Genomic DNA, 17,289 nt, shown 5'->3' with positions numbered 1-17,289 from the left:
CTGTTTCTTAGATAGTTTGACAGTGACTAAAAGTGAGCACCTCAGTTGTCATAAGAGTTAGATATTAATTGCAATTTATATCTTTATTATGTATTCTATATAGTAATATATTAATTGTAATATAAATTACAATATATATTACAATTAACATGCTTTTAAAATGTCTTCATTGTATTGTCAAGTACAAAGTAGTGCATGAAGTAAACTGGAGTATTGATTCCAAGCATATGAAGTGACTGACCAAGTGTGCACAGTCAGCTGCAATAAACTGACACCTGGCAGAAGTGGGGATGACTTGCCTCCCCTATGACATGGTGTGAAACGTGCAGATAGCGCGTTCTTTCTCTGAATGCTTTCTAAAGTTTTGTAAATCTGTAATCTAGTTTATCTGTCAAGTCCTGACCATGTTTTCCTTCTTTTTTCTATGTTCAGTAAGTGTGCAATACTTAACAAAATTTAAAAATATACAACATGCTTTTGAGCATTTTAGTCATATTTCAGATGCCATCCAAACTATTTTGTTAGATGACAGCTTGTTATTTGGCCACAGAAACCCATAATCTGCCACTGTGTAGCATACGAAAATATATGTGTATTATGTGCCCTGAGTCACATTTCTGCTTCCTTGTCAAAGATAAGTCTAGACAACTGACAATGGACAGAACCAGTGCAACAATTCCTTTCAAAACAGGTAAAAAGAAACTAGGTAGTGTCTTCTGTATCTAGAAATAGTGAAGGCATCTGTAGATTATGTCATTAACCAAGTACCTTGGCAGATGAGCACTCTTTCAATGGCAGATTAAATTGGTCATTTTACAGAATATTCAGCAATTAAGTTATTTGATAACTTTATTACATTGTTACTCTTATTACTGTTATTTAAGATACCTCTTTCTTCAATCCCCTAGCTTCCTCCCAGGATGACGGATAAGAAATGGCTTTATCCGTGTGTCTCATGTTTCCCTCCCCTCTGCTTGGAAAATACCTTTCTTTTTGGGATCTTAAATGTAGTTATAGCAGATCTGACCACCCCATTTGCTTAGTACCCTAACATTTCTTGAAGATGCTGATTTTACAACTTTTTATTGCACATCTACTGTTATAGCTTGAGTTTTACTCACAGAAAAAACTCAAGGTTTGTCTGGTTGTTTTGGGTTTTTTTCCCCACTAAATCTCTTTAAAAGACCTGTTTCTAGGCTTTTGCATAAAGTTATTTCAGATTCATTCATTAATTGGATTCTCTTTTTCTTTCACTCCTTTCCCAAATTCTGTATTGGCTGTTGGAAGGGAAACATAGATGCCTGAAGTTCATCTTCTTATTTAGATAGCCTATGTCAGTATAGGTTATAAATAGTCTAGAAGAATACTGGAGAAAGTGTTTCTTCATAGAGTCTATTCATATTCAAATATCTAAATTTGATCCACTTGCTCACACTGAAGCACCATCTGAAAGGGGTTAGTATGCTCATGTGAATTATTTTAAGTGTATCCTTAAGTCTTTGAAACTTTGTGAGATTTCTATTTAGTAGGTGTTATTTATGAAATCATGTAATATTGGGAAGCTCCTCAAGACTGATCCCTTTTATTAAAATGCTTTTGTTTGGATTCCAGTCAGCCTCTTCGAGTACAAAGCTGCCGTATTAGGAAGATGAGTAGCAATTAGTATTTTGAAGTGATATGTATAGTTGTTGTACAGAAGCTAATGGTCTTGGTTACAATGTATATAGGTGTCTGATCCATCTCCCCTGAAACAGGTTCACAGTTGTAAGATTTCCAGAACGTGCAAAAAAAAAAAAGAATTAGAAAGTCTGTTTTACAATACTTCTTTTAAACTTGATCAAGGGGAATAAAAAGAGTATAGGGATGACCCAGAAACCTGCACTAAGCAATCGATATAATATAATAAAATACAATAGAACACAATACCTTTGGTGTGGACTTGTCACTGAAAGTACAATTCATAAGAGATCAGCAATATTAATGCTGTTAACAGCCATGGTTACGGTGTTCTGGAATTAACAACTGTCACAGATATGGCCAGCACTGCTGTAGGTAACATGGGGAGTTTTGTTGGAAGAGTGGTCAGTGATGATGCAATTGAGAATCATGGGTGCTCTGTTATTTTTGTGTTTAGGTTTGTTGTTTTTTCTTTTGCATTAAACTTACGACTTTCATGTAGAACTTGAGAATCTAGTTTGTGTCTCAAGCAAATAGGCACTTTGCAGGGTTGTAAACTTAATGAGTCATTCAGTTTTTTTCTTTCTTTAGCCCCTGAAGTATTTGATGGGAACAAATGGTGCTTTTGTGCCTGGGAGATAGCCAGGCAATGTTCATTAATGGTCAAAAATCTTGAAATAAAACCTAGTTTCTTCTACTGTATCTTCTCTAATGGAATTCTTATTATCTTCAGACCGCTGTGTCACAAATTTAATCTAGAGCACTGAGAAGTGATGGGATAGGAAGTATTTTCTTTGTTCCAGTGGTGATGAACAAACTGGCTTTGATAGATGTATTTGCAGCTCGGGAATCTCTAGTGATGGATACTTGAGAGTATTTTACCTGTGATTATCTGGCAGTTACCACTGGAAATGAGGATTGCTGACAACGTTGCCTACTCTCTCGGGGGAAAAGAAATAGTTTAAGTATAGTGGTAGATGGCTGAATACTTGGAAAAGCTGCTTCTCTTGTCTGAATCCTTCTCTTGGAAGTCCAGAGAGCAGAGAGGAACAGAATTATGTTCTATTTTTAACATAACTATTGCGACTTTGGTCTTAATTTTAAGAAGAATAAATCTTTCAGTGTGAGTGGACTATAGGCAAACTTAGTCTGCTAAGTAGTTATCTCATTTTAATAAATAGAAATAACACCTGCTATGCTACGTTAGCAAAACTTTAAAGTGAAAATATTTGCAAGTCGCTGACTTTGAAGATAAGGACCCACTTAAGTGAGACAAGCAAGAGAACTTTGAACCTCATAGACTTATAATAAGCTAGGCTATTGCTGTAATGTTTACACACCATTAATAAATCCAGAGAAATTCAGGTAGTGTTTGATATGGGACCTTTGTGCTGTACACATGATTCAGCTCTCTACTTTGTTCTGAAATGATATAGATTTTACTTGGCAGTATACTGTATCAACACTCTGAAAGCATAGTTACTGTGGGCCTGCTAGTAGTAGTACAGGGATATTTTGAATGTAAACAGTATTTTAAAAGTCTATTGATAAGCCACTGTGGCAACTGGAATGGCCCCAAAATGTTTACCTTCAAAATTACTGCACCAGGGAAAATGTTGCTTTGTTCTAGGTAGTGAAGATTGGAATATAGTTATGATTTGAGGTTCTTTGGGGTTTGCAACATTGACTTGTCACAGGATATGCTGTTGGTTAATCTCTGCAAAAACCTGGGATGAGGAAAAGATGTGGAATATCCATTGTATGGTCAGTGAGCTTTTTCCCACAGTGACAGATTTGGATGAGTTGGGAGGAGCTGTAAGTGGAAAGTGTTATTTTTGCTGCAACTAAGAAAGAATAACTAGATCTGTGAATCTCAACCAACAAAGGAAATAAGAACTTTCATAAGCATCTTTAGATCTTAGTGGGTATCTTTGAAAGGTTATTACAAGAATTAATGACTACAAAGAGGCAGGAACATGTCCATACAGAGTAGCTAAAGTGAGTTCTTATATCAGTTCCACCTGTGTTCAAAAACTTTCGAAGCAGGGAGTCAAGGAAAGCATTAGACTAAACCTGAGCTAATTGAATGTGTGCTTCAGCTGAGGTACCAGCATTAGCAGCATCTGCACAGAGCCCCAGCTGTTTGTCCAATGAATTAACCAGGAAGATTGCTACAGATGGAAGGTAACTGTTTTAAGTTTTTAACTGGATTACTTTTAGTGGCTCTCCTAGGCTTTGTTCTTCCTTCTGTCCCACATGTACTGCTGTGGGGTCACAGTCATGCAAACAAGCAATCTTGTTTCTGGGGTTTGTTTCTTCCTGTGTGAGAGAGGCATAGTCAGCCCGTGAGCTGGGCCCTGACTTCTACAGGTCTGAATGCTGAAGTCCATATGGACACATTTGGCTGTCCTTATGCTGAACATTAGATGTTTCCTCATCAATTTGTGCAGCCTGAATCAGTTCTGTTTTAGAGATAATGGTCACAGAGGAAGAAGGTATCTGTTAAATAATACTGATAAAATTATCACTGAAGTGATGGTTTTAAATGCGGTGGCTTCTGCTGAGGATGCTACTAAAGGGTTCCTTCTTTACTTCTGAGTTTCCTTTAATAGCTGCTGTTCTCTGAAGCCTTTAATCTTGATGTGATAGGAGTATGAGCTTTTGGAGGCTTGCATTAATCATATTATAAAACTCTCTTGGTATTACTGGAAGAAGGTTTACAGATTGGTGCTGTTTCAACAACATGCTAAGATTTGATTTAATGAAAGTTTTAGAATGACTCTCACTCATTATTTCTGTTTCCTGACATGTGATTTGGTGCTTTACTACTAGGTTACTGCATTGCTAATAAGGTTTTTACTCATTTACAGAAAACAAGAAATTACAGAAACTTCTGTAAAAAAACTAAGTCACAAGCTATTGTAACAGTAATTTGGCAATGAACTAGGTAGAATTTTGTGATGAAAGTGGAAGTGTCTGCAAATGCATTCCTCACCCATCAAGTCTGAAAAGTGAGGGGTTTTAAATAACAAATGTTCTTATTACTTTTAATTTTTTGATCTAAAATGACTTGAAAAAACCCCACAGTCAGCAGCTAATCTGGGTTCTGAATGCAAAGTTAGATGGCTTTATTGATAATGCAAATGCTATCGTGCTGTCTGTAAGCTGGGGAGAGAGAAATCATTTTGTAATACCAAATTTTTGCTCGCTTCTGCAGCAGCAGAGCTTCCTATTCTTAAACACATTCCAGGTATTTTAAGACTAATGCAGCTCTGAATTTTGAACTTATGTAAGTTCTGAACTATCAGAGATCGTTGGAGTTTGATGCACAGTTTTCAACTGATAAAATAACTGTGAGTTAAAAGTCTAGCAGTTTTACTGCTGATCCTCACCTAATAGTGTAGACTGAACAATATATTCTTGAACAGATCGACGGGCTGAGGCCAATTGTATGAGGTTCAACAAGGCCTAGTGCCAGGTCCTGCACTTGGGTCACAACAACCCCATGCAACGCTACAGCTTGGGGAAGAGTGGCTGGAAAGCTGCCTGGCAGAAAAGACCTGGGGGTGCTGGTTGACAGCCAGCTGAATACGAGCCAGCAGTGTGCCCAGGTGGCCAACAAGGTCAACAGCATCCTGACCTGTAACAGAAATAGTGTGGCCAGCAGGAGCAGGGCAGGGATTGTCACCCTGTACTTGGCACTGGTGAGGCCACACCTTGAGTACTGTGTTCAGTTTTGGGCCCCTCACTGCAAGAAAGATACTGAGGTGCTGGAGCATGTCCAGAGAAGGGCACTGAAGCCGGTGAAGGGCCTGGAGCACAAGTCTTATGAGGAGTGGCTAAGGGAACTGGGGTTGTTTAGTCTGGAGAAAAGGAGGCTGAGGAGAGACCTTATTGCTCTTTACAGCTACGTGAAAGGGGGTTGTAGCAGGGTGGTTGTTGGGTGATAGAACAAGAGGAAATGGCCTCAGGTTGCACCAGAGGAAGTTCAGATTGGATATTAGGAAACATTTTTTCACCAAAAGTGTTATCAAGTGTTGGAACAGGCCACCCAGAGAAGTGGTTGAGTCACCATCCCTGGAGGTATTTAAAAGATGCATAGATGTGGTGCTTAGGGACTTGGTTTAGTGGTGGAGTTGGCAGTGCTAGGTTAACAGTTGGACTCGATGATCTTAAAGGTTTTTTCCAACCTAAACGATTCTATTATTAAATGCAGTAAAGCCAGCAGCTTCAGACTTGCCTTCCCATATCCAGCATCTGGTACAAAAATAGCATTGCTTCATATCAAAAAGTGTTCAAACTTGTTACCTCTTGCCCCTGAACACTGACATGATTCTCCTCATTTGATATTGATTTCTACATAGTATTAAAAAAAAAACCCAAGAGTTTGTAGACTGTATTCTGATACTCTTTTATGTGTCCAAGTTTGTGGGTTCATGTGACTTTCAGAAGGTGACAGTGCTGGCTAGGAAGCTTCCACTCTGCCTCCCTCCCAATAGTTCTGTGTGAAGAAGCTGTATAGACAGCTGGGGCTTTGGTAAATTGACAGGATTCAGAAATTTACTTTTCAAAATGAAATAAAGTTAGATCACTGATCCAGTTCAATATGTATCTCTACAGCATCTGTCTCAAAAAAAAAAAAAAAAAAAAAAAAAAGTGAAAGGGTGATATGGAAGCAGAATACATTAAACTGATATCCTCACAGGGCAGAAAGGTGCATGACAGCATACCCTAAAACTTGATATTCCACTGCTGCTGAGAAGCTGAGGGTGGTGGACACAGCAAGAAAAATATTCAGAGAGAAACAACAGTTTGGGCATCCAACATCAAACTCCAAAGGGAAGCAGTTGTAACTCTCTAGCCTGCTACAACTAGAAAATATCAGTTTGATGCAGCACAGCCTCAAAGGCTGTGTAATTTATTTGGAGAACTGTGTTTTGAAAGCTCTCCAGTTTTTTGATGTTTTAGGAATCTGCACATGCATTGTGTGCTTGGTTGCTCTCTCGTGCTGGTATTTTCTATTTGTTTTCAAAGAATGACAAAATCTTGAGACTTGGTTGTTTTCCTGTCTCCATGTTTGTTCTAGTATTCCAAATATTTTTTCAGGAGATAATGCGAGTCTGATACAGCTTGTGCCACGTTTTTATTTGTTAATTGCAGGAGGAGTAAACCTTACAGAGAGGCTGCATGGAGAGTGGTCACAAGCAACAAGTAATTTCTTCTTGACTGAAAGTTTAATAATAAACTCAGTAATACCTCCCAGTAATTGGTATATAGTCTGTGGTGTGTGTGCGTGTGTTATACCAAGTTCTCTTAGAGACTGTATATGTTCACTCTGTATGCTAACTATTTTGACATAGACCATTTGGTTATATGGGAGGAAAAAAGGTTTCCAGAAATACTGAAAAAAATTTCTTGCATGCTACATCTCTTTTTAAACTCTTTTTAGTATCTTCTAATCCTGACGTTTTCTTTCCTTTTTTCAGACTGAAGACTTGAGTCCTCTTCTCCTTCAGTAGCTATAAAAGTGAATGGCAAGGTCTAGTTGATAGCCAATAGTAGCATTTAGGCAGTACGTCTTGGCCTGTGGTAAGTATCTGGAAGGATTGGGCTTATACTGCATTCCTATCAGTTTCCTCTCTTACTGCTGACATCACCAGTCCTCTCCTGCCCAGTAAATACTATTGCTGTGGAAGGACCAGTCATCAGACCTCGTTACTGGTGGAAGAAGAGTCTTTGCTGTACACTGAATGCCTGTGGAGATGATCTATTGCTCACATTTCTTCCTTTCAGTAAGAAGAAAGGGAAATGCTCTTGTTCCTCCCATTGCTTTCAGAAAGGTGCTTCAGGAGATAAGGCTTACATTACAATGTTGGCTGTCTCCTGAAGTGTACAGTAGAGGTACTCCATGAAGCAGCAGGTCAATAGGCTTGTAGGTTGTTCTCCTGTAGGAGGCCAGCAAGTGGTGCCGTTTCTTCTCCCTCTTTTCCACGCTTAGCAACAGCTATTTTTTGTAGTAAAAGATAGATGTATGGTGCTGCAGGCTGAGCCCAAGTCCGTCCAGATACTTGCTAAAGACAGAGCTTTCTTTTCTTTTTTGTTCACTCCAAACATTATCTTCCTTCTCAACTGTGATATGTTTTATACATCTTAGCTAAATTCTCCAGAAGGTATAATTTATCTTTCCTGGACCTGTGGCTATTCATGTTTGTGGAAATTTGCATGGCTTTGGATCGGTGGTGGCGTTTTTCCTGACTTCCTGTAAAGCAGAAAGAAATGTAATTGAGCTTTATCAGATGATGATACAAAACAGTATTTGTACATCTCTTTAAAACCCAATTTGCTTTCCCTGCTGGTCAGAGTAAGGTAGTACAAAACTATTTTAATAGAAGCTTATTTTTATTGAAAGTGTTCTTGTTTGGTACACAATGCTATAAACGTTCACTTTTAAATTTTCATAAATTAATTTGCTCTACCAGGTAATTACTGACCTGAATCTGACTGTTCATCTTATTAGAATCATGAGTCTATAAATCTATGCAGGTAAAAGGGTAGGTATGAAAACATTGGTGACTTCACATGGCTTATTTCCCTTTGAGGTTTTTCCATATTATTACTGCAGTTTGTTCTCCTTCTTCCCTGGAGTGACTTTGCTACTGTGTGTAAGGGTATATATAATCTGTGGATAACCTGAGCATGTACTCAGGTGTCTGTCTGTTGCAGTAAGTCCATATGCTTGGATAGGACTACTAGCTTTAAAATTTTGGATCATCATATAGTGTTAATTTTAACAATAGTTAACAAAGTGCAGTGCTTACCAATCTTAGAAAAACAAAACCAACAAGCTGGAAGATAATAATGCAGAGAGTTAAAACTTAATGAGTTACAGATTGAATTTAGACTGTTCCCTCTAAACAACATTTGAACTTGCTTGCTGATATACTTGAGAATAAAAAATTAATATAAAGGCATTATAGAATAGCACTGGTAATGTGTGTGTGTGGGGGGGTGTCATTTCTTTCAATCGGGTATTGGATGGAAGAAGTTCCACTCTTAAGAACCCGAAAAGAAATACTAAATTGAAGATTTTAATGCACCAGCAGAATTTTGGAATTTTCAAGTATCAGCTTTAGGCTAATATCTATTCTTATTTGGTCATCATTTGTTAGGAAAGTGACATCATTGTCTGTATTTTACAGTGAAGTCGCTTTGTACTGCGGCCAAATGGCATAGTTCATTTAACCATAGTGTGCTCATCTGATTGCAGCACATCTTCATTGCCACCTCTTGACTGGCCTTTACCAAGTCATTATGGGCAGTGTGAACTGAAAATAGAAGTCCAGCCTAAAACTCATCACAGAGCTCACTATGAAACAGAAGGAAGCAGAGGAGCAGTAAAAGCATCTACTGGAGGACACCCCGTAGTGAAGGTAGGAAGTCTGGCTTTCTTGAATAGAAGATAATTTTTTAACTACAGTTATCGATATTTACAATGCTGTGAATTGTTATGTTATGTGAAGCTTACAGTCCTTCCTGGGTATGATTTTCTCCCTTAAATGTAACTTGTTCAATACAAAAGTTAGTTTTAGATGTTTAAAAATTTACAGTTTGCTGCAGTTGGTGTTTCAGTTCTTAATCTTTCACACATTTTTATGCTGTATGCAGTTTTATGCTTGTGAATGGATTCACAGTGCAATAGTATATTACTTAATGTATTCAACATGAACTTTAAGGAGAAGAGAGTGTGCATGGGAACAGGTAAGAAAAGTCATGATAATAGATCAGTTCCAGCTATACTGAAATATGATATAGCTTCATTTGGATCAGAAACCATCTTTCTTTCGGTGTTGAGAATAGCTTCTGAACACTACAAATGCCGCTTGTTCGTGTTTTTGTTAGGTTATTTCTGTGAAATGGTACCCATAAATTCTGATAACTTTCACTTAAATGTTTGGAGGAAATTAAACCTGTCTCTTCTTTCTTCAGCATGAACCGAAGGTTATTACTCACAGTTTAATGGTAGCTATCTCCTTAAAAAGTAAGGCATGACCTAGTTTCATTAGATTTGGACTGGTTATCTGTAAGGGCAAATGAGACTTGTTTCATGCTTTCTTTTTTGACATTGCTTCCATTGTCTCAACAAAAACATGAAGCTTTATTGTGTCTTAAACCAGTTTTGATCAGTTTCAAGAAAATGCAGTAGTGCAGGCATCAGTCCTCATCTGGCTAACAGAGGGTGGTGATACACTGACTGTTTTGTGATAACTGGTACTTGTCATTAATAATAGCTTTGGCAGCATTCTTTAGCTAATGCTAAATATTCCAAATGCTAATGGCATCTAAAGTGAATTATTTAAATATTTTGCAAACACTATTCAGTTGGTTGTTGAGCTCAGAATTAGATGTAAGGTCCTCTTAAATTAGGCTTGGCTTTCATAGGAAAGCTTTGCTATCATATTCTCTCTGAAGAGAAAGATGTGTGGGTTTGGCATTTTGGGTATAACTGTGTGCACAAGCTGTGATGTGTTCCTCTCTGACTTTGAGTTCAGTTGTGTACACAAATATCTTACTCTATGCAGGGAAGATTTCTGGATTAGTTAGGGGTGGTCACTGATGTCTCCTTTAATATATACAGTGCCAGCTGGCTCATGTAGCTTGAAAGGGAACCCACCCTCTTATTCACTGGACTCAGGGAAGATTGTGCAGAGGAACTGTGGGACTTCTTAAGATGCCTTGATTTATCAGTTTGCTACATCCTGGGGTGAAAGCAATGTCTCTTTACTTATTCACCTCATTCTTGTTTAATGGTCTTTATCTTAATCCCAAGCTAGGTTAAGATAAAATTTAACAGTTCATTTGTAAGTCAAATCAGACGAGAGTTATAAAATCTTTGTAAGACAAATGTGTGTGGGGGGAGGGAAGTAATCTGATGACATTACGGTTACAGCAGGGCTTGTCTTTTCCCCCAAATCCAGGATATTTCTTGTTCTTTTCCAGCAAAATAGCAGTTGGTGTTTCAGTTCTTAATCTTTCACTATAGAAGTCGATACATTAAAAAATGTATTTGGTATGTTTATCCTATTCCAGTGGTTGGAAATAGCTCATTACTCTTTGAGACCAGATGCAAAGTACTAATAGGATTGGCATAATCAGTCCCCATTCTCTTTCTCCTACTCATACTGTAGTACAAACATGTTTATTGTTTTTTTCTCCTTATAGTTTATTCCTTCTCTCTGGCAAGTGAATTCTGTCGTGATTTGTAATTATATCACTTTTGGAACAACTCTAATGTTATACCTACATAAATAAAGATGTACCAGCAGAATTTAAATGTCTTGGAGTATCTCTTCCTTTTTCCTTGCCTAAGCAATCTCTTCCCTCCAAGCTCTTCATCCGATTAATTTCTTCTCTCAACCTGACTCCTAATCATATTCTTTGAGCTATTTATCAAACTCCATTTCTTCTCTGATAGCTTACCTTCAACTTTTTTGTTCCTCCTTTTTTTCCTCTTAAGATTCGTATTTTTCCTTTTTCTCCCTCCAAAACAGGGCTGGTTATCTGCATCCTGTCTTCTTTCTTGAAAATGTCTTTCCTTATCCTTCCATTTCCATTCTTAATCTGAGCTCTTCATCCAACCTTCATGTTCCCTACAGAGTTGCTCAGTGTTTTCCTTATCACCATACCTTGGCCTAAACAGCTTCAATGTTCTCCTATTGTCAGACCTACCAGATTTCTTAGCACAGTAGAGGCAAGGGTTGAGTGCCTATCAGGGAAGTCTATGCTGCAAACTAGAGAAAATTGAGGATGCCTGGACGAGGCTGGAATCTGAAAGTCAGCCAGGCAAATTTCTTCATGTGGAGCATTGTATTGCTTTAGTCCGTGGAGAATGAGTAGACACAACTTTCACCTGCCAAGGTGCTGGCACTGAAATTTAACACATCATTAACGAGGACAGAAACTTGAGAGATTTTAGCTGTCAAAATAAGTCTCTGCTGAGCTTTTGTGAACTACATTCAATTTCTTTTATTCCACCCCGCCCCCGGGTGCTTGTGTCTTGCACTAATATTTGCATTAAGGGAACTTGTTTTGCTGATGTTTGTAAGATTTGACATATATGTGGGCTTTCTTTTGCTTACAGAACTAGATGCTTCTAAGCTGCAGTACTAGATGTAAGTTAGAAAAAACAGATCTGTAATCTATGTGACTTACACTAATGCTTTTAAAAGCTATTTATTTGCATTAGAATTGTGAAATACCTTGCTATGGCAAGAATGCTGTTTTAAAAATGGGGATAGTATTTATGTGTCTGACAGTCTCATGCTTAAACACATGGATTGTACTATGCGTCTCTAAATTAAAATGAATACAAATGTAAATCAATATTCTATTTTGCAGTTTGGTCTCTTCCAGCTGGATTAGAAATTAATTGTTGTGCTTGATGGGAGAGAGGAAGTTGTTATGAAACAAAACATCGATTTGTATTAACTTTTTACTCACTGGTGGGTTTGGTGAAAGGTAGTTACTAAACAGCTGTGAGCAGATGAAAATTACTGTATTTAAATACAAAAGTGAAATTTTTTCCAGCACTTCCGGAAGCTTATTATGCAAATCCAGTTCATGATATGCATTACTGTTTGTTTCTGATTTAACTTTTTCTTTTTGGTCGTCTTAGCTTTACACCAGTCACTTTCATGTGTGTGATCACTGTAATAAAGTACTCAACGTTTTCTTGTGTGAAATAACTGTACGTTAACCAGTGTCAGAGACAAGAAAGGATGTGGGTGAACAGAATAGAATAGAACATTTCAGTTGGAAGGAACCTACAATGATCAAGTCCAGCTGCCACATCTTGGGGTGCCTGAAGGCCTGTGTGCTTCCTACACAAATTGTTTTGCTCTTAGATGTTATTTTATAGAAAGTTAGAGTATTTAATTTCTGAACTGTGAAACCTCTGTAGTTCTCTGTGTGCAGTTGATGTATTATTTAAAATAAAGATTTTAAGATAGTACATAACTTAAAGCCATTAATCTATTAGTGCATGTCATTAATCTATTGCTAATACTGTACCATACCTGTTGCTAGGAGACTAAGCTTCTGACAAATTTGGCATCATCTGTTGTGAGTATGTTTAATCAGCTTATTTCCAAATGTGAGGAAATTAAATGAGTGGAGCGTCATGCTTTGCTTTGTAAGTCCATTAACTTTAAGGAAGCAAATTCTGTAATGAAATTTGCTTATTTTCAGCTTTTTTTAGTGTAAAATGTTCTAAATACCAGATACCTCTCATTTTAATCTCTGTTTTCCTGGGAGTATGTTCTAGCTAATCCATGTCATCTGGAACAATTTCTTTTACCTTGGTAGAGAATCTGCAAGGTAATGCTGACAATTTTCACAGGGAAGGAATAAATAACTTGGCAGAATTGTTAGAGAGGAAAAGGTGGCATGTTGAACTTTTGTCATCCAGATTATGTTGAAATTTTGTATTGCGTTGTCAGGAGATATAGAAAGCCTCTGAGCACTGTCTACCTTTACCATTCTATTTCAGTAGGCTAGAGTACTTACTTTACCCATCTATGAAGCCTTTTAAACAAATAGCTGCCACATTTCATCTGACTGTAAATGAATGATCATCATTGCTTGAATTTCCCACCCTTCCCACAGGACAAGTAATACATAATGAAATAATGTTTACATTTACAATTTGTTAGAATGAGTTTTTTCTGTTATCTAAAATGTTTAGGGTTCTTCATGAGACTTCACTTGGATGATGCTTATGATCAAAAACATAAGCATTTTAGAGCAGATGGGCACATGATAAGGATCTCCCGTGAATAGTTTTTCTTCTTTACTTTTGTGTTTTAGCTTTCTGATCTAAAATGATTTTTTCTTTTTAAAACAAACAAACAAACTTGTTTTGAATAGTGTGTTCCTGCTATTCATGTTGACTTCTGCAATTTTCTGAGTTTTCTTAAGTATTTTAAATTTAATGATATCTTTTGGTAGTAAATTCCGTAAGCTGTGTTGTGCACAAGAAGTATTTCCTTTTATCTTTTGTCCTGTTACTAGTAAAGAAGGTCATATTAATGATATTCTTCTTAATAACCATACAATGTGATGTACTGAAGGACTGTTGAGCTAACGGCTACTTTTTAGCACCATTCTGTATACAAGAAGGAGTATCTGTCCTGTGGCCATTTACCACAGTGGTAATCGGTTCTAGATGTGAACTATGATAAGGGTAACTTATTCTAAATTCATGATGTATCTGCAACAGACACTGTATAGAATCCACCTGTGCCTTACACGTGCAAGACAAATTTGGGGGGGGGGGGGGGGGGGTACCTATCAAGAATTTGCCTGTACCAGAAGTGTCTTTTTGCCGTACTATGAAGGGTTTAATGATAGAATCATTCATCAATTCCTCTGCTGTAAGCAAAATTCTTACTTTAGTTGCTTCCGCAGTAACAGAGGAGGGGAAGCATCATGTAATCCATATGGACAGCTCAGCAGTATTACAGCTGAAGAAAGGTGTAAGATCAAAAATTAAAGAAAGGTTAAATAAAACCTGGTTTATTTAAATGGTTATACACTTCTAGTCACTGACAAGCAAACAGTAACCTCCTGCGTGAGATTTAATGGACACCTGTGAAAGAGGGACTGAATGTCTGCTCTGTTGAAAGTGCTTGCAGAGCTTGAAGTCATGACTGAAGAGCTGAAGAAAAAGTAAGCTAATTGAGCTAAAGTAAAATAATTTTGAACTACTTTGAAAATTCTGAAACAGGAATGTGTTCTCAAAAAGCCTGTCAAACTCTGAGTTGTGGTGGAAGAACCTATAACCTACAGGAGAGGATCTAACCGAGCAATGTCAGAAATGATCCGATAAAAATAAATTAACGAAGGATTGTTTAAATGAGTATATGTTCGCTGGCTTGTAATTCGTGGCTGTCACCTTTTCCCAGATGTTCTGCGTGGCCAATTAACGTAACTACTTGAATAACAGGTATAACATCAGAGTTCTCCCTGTTGTCTAAGCTGAATAAACAGCATGCTTTTTTCTGTGTTTCATGACCCTTCCCATTCTTCCTGCCTTTCACTCTTCAATTTTTATTTTTGTCTTGAATTCTTCCTTATTTTGTACATCACCAGAAGGCAGGCTGTATCCCAGCTCTAATTGCCTACTGTTGTTTGGTGACAAAAACCTGCAAATAAATCTAGAAGGCAGAACGTAAGTCTCAGCCTGTGTGAACCATGTAGTGGGCTGTATTGGGAAAAACATTGACCTTTGGATGAGGTTCTAAAAATAGATATTTTCAAGAACAGTTTGATTATAATTTAGGCATCTTCTGCTCTAGAATCCCCCAAAAAGATAGTAAAAGCCTTATTGATGCATCTACTATATGTTTGAATACTCAATCTAGAAAATGCAGTAATTAAGATGAAAAACATTAAAAATTTGCACACTGGACAACAGTCATCTGCTTTTTGTTTCATAAGTTTACTAAAATGTGGGAAAATAGTATTTTTTTCTTCCAAAGTAAAACCCAATTTATGGTTTTTTTTTTCTATAGGTTATGTGGGGAATAACCCATTTCTATCCTGGAAATGCTTGTCCAAAAACTGTCCATAATATAATTTAGCACTGGGAGTTGGTATTTCAGGAGTAGCACTTTTTTTTCTCAAGAGATTAGAGCAAACTGCAGATGGATAGTGTATTGTGATGGCTAGTTAGATGTGACTGGCAATTCTGCACTGTGTGAAGTTGTGCTATTAGTCTAACACTATTTTAGCTATGAATTGATCTCCTTTTTTTGGGTAGTGTAGAATGGGACAGGACTCTGAGCTAAAACTCTCTGCAAAATATGCCTGAAATTAGTATTTAAAACACTTTCAGTCCTGTCTGCAAGCAGTGAGTGAGTGTGTAAAAGTATGAGATTTCAGAAATAGAAATCCAAGTTTTTAAACCTTGAAGGGTGTTCTGTGTGTTGTGTAAACGTATGGTATCATGACCAATAATGCACTAATATTTGCAACTACTTGTTTGCTTTAGTCCTTTGCAGGACCCGTTCGTCTTTGTGACGACCTTTACAATGCTTTTAAAATTGGACTTGTGCCACTACTCTAATAGTTTAGTAAAGTTTGTTCCTTTTATGTCTCACTATTTTTTTTCAGAATTGCAACGGTCTGTACTATTTTAAAGTCTTCCAGTCAGTCTACTCGCTAAGTTCATTTAGCACAAGAGGAAGGAGGATGCTTTTTTAATGTGCATGCTTTTCCTTCTTAGTTGATGGAAAGGTACATTAAATATTCAAGTGATACAAAATAGTACTGCACTTCAGGAAAGGGAAGTAGATGTTGTCTTGGTTTAACATAATTAATTTTAAGATCAGACATATAACTTTTTTTAATATTATAACCTTTGCAGAATCAGAATGAAATAATAAAAAAAAATTCCATGTGCTGTTAAGACTGGGCCGGTAGTTGGGGTATTGCCTAGTAGATTTGAATGGAGTTTTCTTCCATGAATTTCTCCAGTTTCTTTTAAACAGTCCATAGAAGATTATAGATCAGCACTCACTGCACCTCTGCAAGGTCACAAGGGATGACTGTGTTCAGTCTGACTTTCAATAACTTCCCTGAACTCGTAATTTCTTGGTTTTATATACATGGTTTGTTTCAAGCTTTTCAAAATGCAACTGTTGATAAATTCATGATAAATTGTACCACTGGTATTAGTCACTGTCTGTCTTTTGTTTCAAATTATGTTCATCTTCATGCCTTTGGATCTCTGTCATCCCTTGCTTTTATTCCCAGGTCATTGTTAATAGGTGTACTGTGCATCTTGGCAGAGTAGCCCTTCAGCTTTTAAACGAACATGTTTCACAGTTCTTTAGGAAAGTTGCTGTACAGCACTTGAAGGGGAAATTCTTGTGGAAAAATGTCTGAATAAAAAAGTTTGTGCTTCAAAGCCATGCACCACTGCCTCTTTGATATTGCTGTCCAAAAGATTCCAAGCTTGTGGGTAACATCTCCATTGTCTCAGAGGGCAAAACATTTCAAAGGCATGGTTTACTTTTTTTTTTCTTTAAATGAAATTAAAAAAATTAAAATTATTTTACTTTAGAAGTGGACTAAAATTTAAGCAGTGGAAGCTCTTTTATTTTAGGATTGTTTAGGTTTCATGGTGAATTATACCATATCTTTACTCATACAGTCTTCCAAAGTAAAAGTAAAAATACCTAATTCAAGAGAACAGCTTTATCTTTCCTTTCACCTCCATACAATGGAGCCTCTATTCTCCTCTTTTGCCCTCCTTACCATGTAACTTTGGGGAGTGTTCTAAGGAATACAGAAGTCACTGAAATGCATCTAGCTGCCATGAGACTATCAAGGAGGATATAACTAGTTACAACATGCTTTTGGTATCAAGGTGTTGAAAAGCCTAGGAAATCTCCATCTGAACTAAATGCTTAGTTAGGTCCTTTACATAGCTGTGTGTTTCCTTCCCCATTCTTCCTGTTTAAATCTTCCTGTTTGAACTGAGGATTTTTATTTGGATACTGGTGCATTTGGTGAAGATAGAGTTGTTAATCAAGTCTTTTGTTCACTGAAGTT

At 37.1% G+C, this 17,289-nt stretch overlaps 1 protein-coding gene across 2 annotated transcripts in view; it reads left to right on the top strand.

The window, feature by feature from the left end:
• NFATC3 (nuclear factor of activated T cells 3) overlaps positions 1 to 17,289 on the top strand; it is a 76,461-nt gene that overhangs the window by 21,123 nt on the left and 38,049 nt on the right. For both annotated transcript variants that reach the window (XM_049805276.1, XM_049805275.1), the window contains exon 3: positions 8,945 to 9,107. In XM_049805276.1, the coding sequence (XP_049661233.1) occupies positions 8,945 to 9,107 (163 nt within the window). The remainder of the gene's footprint in view (positions 1 to 8,944; positions 9,108 to 17,289) is intronic.

This window comes from Accipiter gentilis, chromosome 7 (assembly GCF_929443795.1).
Source record: "Accipiter gentilis chromosome 7, bAccGen1.1, whole genome shotgun sequence".
Classification (NCBI taxonomy): domain Eukaryota; kingdom Metazoa; phylum Chordata; class Aves; order Accipitriformes; family Accipitridae; genus Astur; species Astur gentilis.
This window is presented reverse-complemented; position numbering and strand designations above follow the sequence as displayed.